We start from the raw sequence: 9931 nt of genomic DNA, 5'->3' as shown, positions 1-9931 counted from the left end.
TCACTTCGCAACTCCATCCTCAAGATGGAAGGAGATGTTATCCAAATGAACAGCAGGGACTTTACTAGGAGACTTCCTAACAGTGGTTTTCTTCACAGGCGATATGTCAGGGACATCTTCCTCAACATCCTCTTCAGGCTCAAAATCATCTCTTACCTTCCTCTTCTTTACTTCAACCTTGCTCCATGGTTTGGAGGGACCAATACCAATAGTCTTCTTAGCTTTTCTAGCTGACGTAAGTTCAGCCACAGATCTTCCTTTGCGAGTCTTCATGCGTTTAGCCACACTTGGCTTTAGGTGATGAAGTAAGCTTTCCTCTTGATCATCAGAGCTACCATCCTTTAGATCAATCACATCATTTGCATCATCATGCTTCTCAGAGTGGGAAGCATTGGCAGTTTTAGATGCCACAAATTTTCCTTTTTCAGACACAGTTTTCCCTAGAGAGCATAACCCTTCAGCAGCCAAGTCCTTCTCAGAACTGGAGGAATCGTCATCCTTACCACTATGTTGTTCAACCTCAGGAGAGGGGTACATTTGAGAAAGGGGAGTAGAAACTCCCTTCACATGGTGACCTTCATTAATAATTCTAGTGACTAGGTCTCTTATAACACGATCAGTGTAGTGTTTATCTTCCCTAGAGTGAGCGACAGGAGTTGAACCAGAAGGGATACTAGAGGTGTTACCTTGATTGGAGCATGCAACATCGGAGGCATCAATGGAGATGGGTTGGTTCAAATCAATGTCCGCACCAGGAATAACAGAGAATGGAGCAACATCCAGAATCTCATCATCAGGGATGCCCATGGAAGGAGCACTAACCTTTTGAGTGGGCTTAGTATTTTTAGAAGCAAATGTATCTTGATGTTGTGACATTTTGGAGTTTTTATGGAAAAAGCACGGTTGCCCTAGCAGAGGTTTGTGAAGAAGGAGCATGAAGATGGAAGAGTTGGAGTAGGTAGTGAGGTTATGGGGGTAGCGTGTGAAGACGGAATAGATGGTATTTCCAAAACAAGGTGATGATTTACCATAATGGGGGCGCTTTATTTTAGCCACATAGACACTAATTTGATTACTTTTTCCACTCCATATTAATTGCTACAAGTCTTCATAAATGCAAATCCCTAATTTTCCTCTCAGGACTTTAAACTGATTTGCATCAAAAGCATTTGTAAAAATATCAGCTAACTGCATCTCAGTAACAACATGCTCTAAGACTACAGTCTTATCCTCCACAAGTTCTCTAATAAAATGGTGACGTATATCAATATGTTTGGTCCTGCTGTGCCGAATAGGATTCTTTGAGATGTTTATGGCACTCAGGTTGTCCCAGTATAATGTCATGACATCTTGTGAGACATTGTATTCAGTCAGCATTTGTTTCATCCACACCAGTTGAGAACAACTACTTCCAGCTGCTATGTATTCAGCTTCTGCAGTAGACAGAGAAACACAATTTTGCTTCTTACTAAACCATGATATTAAATTGTTCCCCAAGAAGAAGCATCCTCCTGATGTGCTTTTCCTATCATCAGCACTTCTAGCCCAATCAGCATCACAATATCCAGACAACACAAATTCAGATCCATGAGTGTATAGCATCCCATAGTCACAAGTGTCATTGACATATTTTAGGATCCTTTTCACTTGGTTTATATGGATCACCTTTGGTTCAACTTGATATCTAGCACATACATCTACAACAAAAGCAATGTCATGTCTGCTTGCTGTAAGTTATAGCAGACTCCCTATCATGCTTCTGTAGAGACTTTGATCCACACTGACACCATTTTCATCTTTAGACATTTTCAGATGAGTAGGAGCAGGTGTCCTCTTGTGGCTTGCATTCTCCATGCCAAACTTCTTAACAATATTCTTGGCATATTTACTTTGAGATAGAAAGATAGAATCTTCCATCTGCTTGACTTGTAGGCCAAGAAAATAGGTTAGTTCTCCAACAAGGCTCATTTCAAATTCAGACTGCATTTGCTCAACAAAATGTTGAACCATTTTACTTGACATCCCACCAAACACAATATCATCCACATAGATCTGAGTAACCACGAGCTTTCCTCCTTCATCTTTGATAAATAAAGTCTTATCAATGCCTTCCTTTCTGTATCCTTTGTCAATGAGAAACACTGTGAGTCTCTCACACCAAACTCTAGGAGCTTGTTTCAACCCATAAAGAGCTTTCCTCAACTTATACACATGCTTTGGAAGATTTGGGTCTGTGAATCCCTTTGCTTGTTCAACATATACTTCCTCATTCAAGTAGCCATTTAAGAAGGCACTTTTCACATCCATTTGGAACTGTTTAAACTTCAGAATACATGCCACTCCTAGCAATAATCTAATGGACACCAGGTGATCTACAGGAGAAAATGTTTCATCAAAGACAACTCCTTCAACTTGAGTGTATCCTTGTGCTACCAATCTTGCTTTATTTCTAGTAACCACGCCTTTTTCATCAGATTTATTTTGTGTCCAACATTTATTCCTTCAGGTCTTGGAATCAATTCCCATACTTCATTTCTCTTGAATTGGCCTAACTCTTCCTGCATGGCATTGATCCAGAATTCATCAGTTAAGGCTTCTTTAACATTCTTAGGCTCAATCTTGGACACAAAACAGGCATGTGAGATCACTTCCTTTGATCTAGTGGTGACCCCTTTATTTGGGTCTCCTATAATGAGATCTTTAGGATGATCCTTCTGAATTCTGATAGAAGGTCCCTTACTTACTTGATCAGCTTCAGGTTCAGCGTGAGTGGTCTTACTCTCACTACTTTTATCCAGGAGTTCAGCTGGGGCATCATTTAGAAATGTTTCAACATCGTCTGTGACATCAGTATCTTGATAATCAACAACAACATTGATAGATTTCATCATAACTTTAGTTCTGGAATTAAAAACTCTAAAGGCTCTGTTGTTTGTTGAGTAGCCCAAAAATATTCCTTCATCACTCTTGGGGTCCATTTTTCTTCTTTGTTCATGATCAACCTGGATATAGCATTTACTACCAAACACATGGAAGTTTTTTACAGTAGGTCTTCTTCCCTTCCAGACTTCATATAAAGTGGTTGAGGTCCCTTTTCTCAAGGTTACTCTGTTGTAAACATAACAGGCCGTGTTCATAGCTTCAAGCCAAAAGTGGTAAGGCAACTTCTTAGCATGAATCATAGCTCTAGCAGATTCTTGGAGAGTTCTATTTTTCCTTTCCACCACACCATTTTACTGAGGGGTAATGGGAGAAGAGAACTCATGACCAATCCCTTCAGATGAACAGAATTCAGCAAATTTACTGTTCTCAAATTCTTTCCCATGATCACTTCTGATTCTGATAACATGACTCTCTCTTTCTCTTTGAAGTCTTTGGCAAAGGTCTTTGAACACATCAAACACATCATATTTTTCCCTTATAAAATTCACCCGGGTATATCTGGAGAAGTCGTCCACCACAACAAAAGCATACCTTTTCCCACCAAGACTTTCCACCTGCATAGGTCCCATCAAGTCCATGTGGAGAAGTTCCAGCACTTTAGATGTGGTGTCATGTTTGATCTTCTGATGTGACATCTTTGTCTGCTTTCCAATCTGACATTCACCATATACTCTTCCTTCTTCAATCTTTAATTTTAGGAATCCTCTGACAGCTTCACCAGATATGATCCTCTTCATTCCTTTAAGATGCAAATGACCCAGTTTTTGATGCCATAGTTTCACTTCTTCTTCTTTAGCTAGAGCACATATTGATGAATCGCTAGTTTCTTGAGGAATCCACATATAGCAGTTGTCCTTAGATCTGACTCCTCTCATGATCACCTCATTTTTTGCATTAGTAATCAAGCATTCAGTTTTTGTGAAGTTCACATTTAGACCTTGATCGCATAGTTGACTGATGCTGATCAGGTTTGCAGTCAATCCTTTAACAAGCAGCACATTATCAAGGTAAGGAACTCTAGGGCAGTTCAGCTTTCCAATCCCCTTGATTTCACCCTTTGCTCCATCACCAAAAGTTACATAGCTGGTGACATGAGATTAAAGGTCAACCAGCAGGTTTTTGCTTCCAGTCATGTGTCTGGAGCATCCACTGTCAAAGTACCAATCTTCTTTGGCTGAGACTCTGAAGGAAGTGTGAGCTATCAAGTTAGTAGCACCAGCCCTAGGAACCCACTATTTTCTGTTAGTAGGGATGTGTTGTTTGGGTCTAGGTTGATGAGTAGGACTAGGATAACCATACAGCCTAAAGCAGAATGGTTTTCTATGACCAAATTTCCCACAGTAATGACATCTCCATCTTTGGTGTTTTCCTTTATGTTGTCTTCCCTTGTGATGTTGAGACACCTGATGTGACATCTTTGGTTTGCTACCAGTGGGACTACAATCAGGAGAGGATTCATTGAACCCAAGGCCTGTCATGTCTCCTGCCATCTTTTCAGCCTGGAGGATTTTGTATAAGGTGTCAGATCCACTATTTAGCATTCTAACATACTTCGTCATCTCATCCAGTTTGGAATTCAGGAACATGACTTTGATCTTCAACTTAGAAATGGTTTCTAAGTGTTCTGTCTTCTCAGCCTCTAGTTGGGTTATCAGTTTCTTCTGATTCTCCACTTGTTGACACACTTCTTCACTTCTGAAACACAACTTCCTGTAAAAAGTTGCTAATTCATTAAAGGTTAATTCATCGTCACTGGAGTCTTCATCAAGATCCCATCTCCCAGTTAAGGCAATCACAAGATTGACAAATTTTCCTTCTGTTTCACTTTCAGAATTATCATCAGACCAAGTAGCAGCAAGACTCTTCTTCTGTTTCTTGAGATAGGTCCCACATCCAGCTCTAATGTGACCATACCCTTCACATTCATGGCACTTAATTCCTTTGCCCTGTTTGGATCTTTCCTCATATTTTGTTCTTCTTCCAGCATCATTGGGCCTACTGATGTCAAATGAGTTGTTCTTGACATTATACTTTGACCTCACATCCATCCTCTTCAGGATCTTGTTGAATTGTCTTCCAAGTAACGCTAAATCATTTGCCATACCTTCATCAGTATCCTGACTACTTTCTTCCTTTTTATCTTCAATGTTTGACACAAAGGCTATGCTTTTGATTTTCTTTTCAGATCCATCACTCATTCCCAACTCGAATGTTTGTAGGGATCCAATTAGCTCATCCACTCTCATCTTGCAGATATCTTGAGATTCTTCTATGGCTGTCACTTTCATGGAAAATCTCTTGGGAAGTGATCTGAGAATTTTCCTCACAAGCTTTTCATCTGACATCTTCTTACCTAGGGCTTCTGAGGCATTAGCAATCTCAAGGATATTCATATGGAAGTCATGAATACTTTCATCTTCTTTCATCCTCAAATTCTCAAACATAGCAGTAAGCAGCTGCAGTCTAGACATCTTTACTCTAGAGGTACCTTCATGAGTGGTTTTGAGAATATTCTAAGCATCTTTAGCCACCTCACAGTTATTCACCAGTCTGAAGATGTTCTTATCGACCCCATTGAATATAGCATTCAATGCATTAGAGTTTCCAAGAGCTAGTTCATCCTCCTCCTTGGTCCATTCTTCCTCAGGCTTCTTATCAGTTGTAACTTCTCCATCCTTCATAGTGAAGGGATGTTCCCAGCCTGTTAGAACAACCTTCCAAGCCTTATTATCCAACGATTTCAAGAAGGCTACCATCTGAGGTTTCCAGTAGTCATAGTTAGATCCATCCAGAAATGGTGGTCTGTGTACAGATCCTCTGTCTCTATCCATAGTACCAGAAAGTAACATCCAAAGATCTCACCCAGAACCAGAGCAGGATGCCCGCTCTGATACCAATTGAAATTCTAGTATCAAATATGAGATGTCTAAGGTAATGTCACGACACTAATATCTGAATAACAAGTGAAATATAAACAGGATAAAAATAGAGAAACAATTGAAAAAGTGACACAAGCAATTTTTAACCCAGTTCGGTGCAAACACACCTACATCTGGGGGCTACCAAGCAAGGAAGGAAATCCACTAAACATAATTAGTTCAAAGACTCCCAGTAAACAACTTCAAGTTACAGTCTTTTCACCTAATCTCTACCCTTGTGACTTCTATCTAAGAAATCTTAGATATGAGACCCTACTCACTCCCACTCAATCACAGCAGTGATACTAGAACAAATACTACAAAGAAAGAAGACACACTTCAAGGACACATACTTGATCTTGCTTAAAAGCTTCAATCATGTAAACAAATACACTCGTACTTCAAAGCTTAGAGTGGACAGCTTACAACCCAAAACTCAGTCCAATTCACACATCAATACGATGAATGAATGGCTCACAAATCACAAACGTACATTAGGCTAAAACCCTAATACTCACTCACTTCAACGTTTGTATTTTCTTCTCTTATACCACACAGGGTTTACATGGTCTTTAAATAGAAGCTTTCTGAATGGGCCTGGGCAACATGTAACCTTAATCCTATTTAACGCGTATTCCCTAGGAATTAGTAACAAATCATTCCTCTTTGGGAAATAGAATATTTTGGCTTTAAATAGAATTACTCCTTGAATAACACATGCAATCTCCACATAAGCACACAAAGACTTCCATGAAAAGCGCAATGACAAAACACATAACATTCAGACAGAATGTTCTGTATGCATATGTCTTAACATCGGGTCTGACATCTTGAATAAATCCTACACAACCATATTTAAACAACCTGCAGGAAGCTGATATCACATGTCAAGACAACAGGCGTGACATCTTGTGGTAACACTAAGTTTTACCAAAATTGATGCCAATACATAGAACTAACAGTTCAAACATCTCTGGCAAAAGAACCAAGCCCTGATAATAACTCGAGTGAAAAGGCTGAGGAAAGTGTTCCTGAACATGCTACTCGTGAGAGAAGAAGTAAAAAGAAAGTTGAACTTGTTGTCAATGTTGAAGAACTAGCTTCTGATGAAGAACCCCTTACAAATATTGTTACTCCTAGTATTTCCAAGAGACTACAGAGATGTAAAGGAAAGACTGTTTTATTTGAAGATTCTCCCTCCAGGGAAGTGAAGAGAAAAGCTGGTGGTTTGAAAGGTACTCCTTCTAGAAGCTCCACATGAAAATCTCGTATTGGACCCACTAGATCATGGAGTAAAGTTGTTACCCCTACTAGAAAGAGGAAAGTTGTCTTTCTAGTGAATCTGAGTTTAATGTTGAAAAGGATGTCTAGGACATCACCACTATAAAAAGATATGCTAATAAGAAGGCTCATGATGCTAGGCCCAATTCTCCACTAGACAATGCCTCTTTACATTAAGTGACGAATGCATAAAGGTGGAAGTATGTCATTCAGAGGAGGGTAGCCTTGGAAAGGGAATTGGGGAAGGATGCCCTGAAGTGTAAGGAGGTCATGGAACTGATAAAAGATACTGGATTGATGAAGATTGTCACACACTTTGGACCTTGCTTTGAAAACTTAGTAAATGAGTTTGTGGTGACTATCCATGTGGTTGTGATGATCTGAAGAGTGATGACTATGGAAAGGTATATGTGAGAGGAAATGTTGTAACATTCTCCCTAACAGTGATTAATAAATTCCTAGGAAGAACAGATGAACCTCAGGCTAAGCTGGAAGTCCCTGATGATCAGGTTATACATTGGCCAAACAAAGGGAAGTTGTCTGTCGGTAAGTTTAGTGTAAAATATGCCATCCTTCATAGGATTTGGACTGCCAATTGGGTGCCCACTAATCATACCTCAACAATATCTACTGGTCTTGGTAAATTTATTGATGTTGTTGGTACAAAAAAAGCATTTGACTTTGGAAAATACATCTTTCAACAAGTGTTGAAACAAGCCTTTTCTAATGCTGTAAAAATACCCATTTGATTTCCATCCCTCATATGTGGAATCATCCTAAATCAACATCCTGGTATTTTGCTGCCCATTGACAGTGTGAAGAAAAGGTTTTCTACCTTATCACTCTAGTACAAACTCTTTGCAGGAACTCATGTCCCAGACATTGTTATGACATCCTCTCAGGCACCTGGCCCTTCCACCTCCAAGAAGAGTGGCATTGCTCAGCTGAAGTAAAATTATAAAGAGATGGAGGATTCCATCAGAACTAGCACTACAACAAAGATTAAACTGGAGACATTGATGAAGTCTATAATGGAAGAGGAGAAGAAGGAAGCTGTACAGGGTGGTAATAGTAATGAAGGAACTGATGATAAAGACTATGCTGGTGAGGATGATGCTGATGAAGAGAAAAAAGAGGAAGGAGAAGAGTATGCAACAACTAACTCAGATAGTCAGGAAGATATCTGATTGTAGTCTTGTTTTGTTTTGTTTGTTATTATGTTTTATGGTCTGTGGTCAGGATATTTTGCACCTTTAGGTGCCCCCTTGTGTGGGATCTTGCACTTTATGAAAATGGTTTTATCTGTTTTTAGTTAGATGCTTACCTTTGTCAAATTATGGCTAAAAAGGGGGAGTATTATGTGTACTAGCCACTAAGCACTAACCTCAATTACTTCCTGGTTGTGCTTAAGGAGAAAGGAGATGCAGGTATGTCACTGTCTAGGTTGCTGTGTTGTGATGTCAAACTTGATGTTGTGACATCAACATGTTGTTGTGACATGAACTTGACTAAGGGAGTGTTTTTAAGTGATGTTCTTGAAAAAAATTCCGCTGCATATGCCTCTGATATGTGAGGTAAAACATGTCGTGTTTGCTATGGAGGAACCCTTGAGGGGGAGTCCTAGTTATGTGAAACAGGGGGAGTACTGACTACTGATTCTGACTGATGTCATTGCTTGAGTACCCCTATAATATGTGTGTTTGATATTGATCTATTTGTGTTTCAGTCCCATGTTGTTATCCTGTATTGTGGTGCAGGTGTGCAAGATGTGCAAGGTGTACTTGGTTGTTTTAGCCAAAATTTACCAAAGGGGGAGATTGTTAATTCCTTGTATTTTTTATTGGCAGTAATTTTGGTAAAACTAACTTAGTTGCAACATGTTGTACAAGATGTTATAACATGTGGTTTTGACATCTTGTCTGAAATATGTTTTACTCTTGGTAACGTTTGTATCTTTAATAGATTACAGAATATTCTAGGAATATTAAGTATTTCCATGTGACGTTTGTGATTGAGGAATCAGAGATTCTAATTGTTTTTAACAGATTCAATTTTCTAAATGTTGAGATATTTTAGGTGTTGTTGTACACCAAACCAGGTTAACAACTTTGTGTGTTCTGTTATTCTATGTTTCTCTATATGTAAGTTATCTTATTATGGACCAGATATCAGTGTCTCGACATCTCGTAGGACATCTGATATTTGCATACCAGAATTTCAGAAACATTCTCTCTGGTTGCAAGGTTAGAAGTTATTCGTTTATTACTTACTTGTGCTTGCTCATTAAATTTTCAATTATTCGAAATGGATGTCAAGAGTGCCTTCTTGAAAGGATACATCAATGAGGAAGTCTATGTTAAACAACCTCCTGGTTTTGAAGACTTCAAGAATCCTTCACATGTCTTCAAGTTGAAAAAGGCTCTTTATGGCTTAAAGTAAGCACCAAGAGCATGGTATGATAGACTTAGAAACTTTCTATGTAAAAGCGGATTTGAAAAAGTAAATTTGGTAATACTTTGCTTATTAAGAAAATTTAAAATCATACTTTATTTGTTCAAGTCTATGTTGACGATATCATATTCGGTTCAACAAACAAAGAACTTTGTGAAGAATTTTCATTGATGATGCAAGGAGAGTTCGAAATGTCTATGATGGGTAAAATAAATTATTCTCTTGGACTTCAAATTAAGCAACTAAAGAATGACATATTCATCAAACAATCCAAGTATTGAAAAGAGTTGATGAAAATATTTGACATGGACAATTGCAAAGCAATGGCTACTCCAATG

At 38.8% G+C, this 9931-nt stretch overlaps 1 protein-coding gene across 1 annotated transcript; it reads right to left on the bottom strand.

The window, feature by feature from the left end:
• Positions 1-876, bottom strand: LOC127092188 (uncharacterized). The gene has a single exon (XM_051031018.1). It carries the CDS (start codon positions 874-876, stop codon positions 1-3), a length of 876 nt encoding a protein of 291 aa, XP_050886975.1.
• Between the last annotated feature and the right edge of the window lie 9055 nt (positions 877-9931).

This window comes from Lathyrus oleraceus, chromosome 1 (assembly GCF_024323335.1).
Source record: "Lathyrus oleraceus cultivar Zhongwan6 chromosome 1, CAAS_Psat_ZW6_1.0, whole genome shotgun sequence".
NCBI classification, from domain to species: domain Eukaryota; kingdom Viridiplantae; phylum Streptophyta; class Magnoliopsida; order Fabales; family Fabaceae; genus Lathyrus; species Lathyrus oleraceus.
This window is presented reverse-complemented; position numbering and strand designations above follow the sequence as displayed.

Excerpts from the sequence above, each read along its gene's own strand:
- LOC127092188 (XM_051031018.1), bottom strand. The coding sequence starts at position 876 with ATGTCACAACATCAAGATACATTTGCTTCTAAAAATACTAAGCCCACT.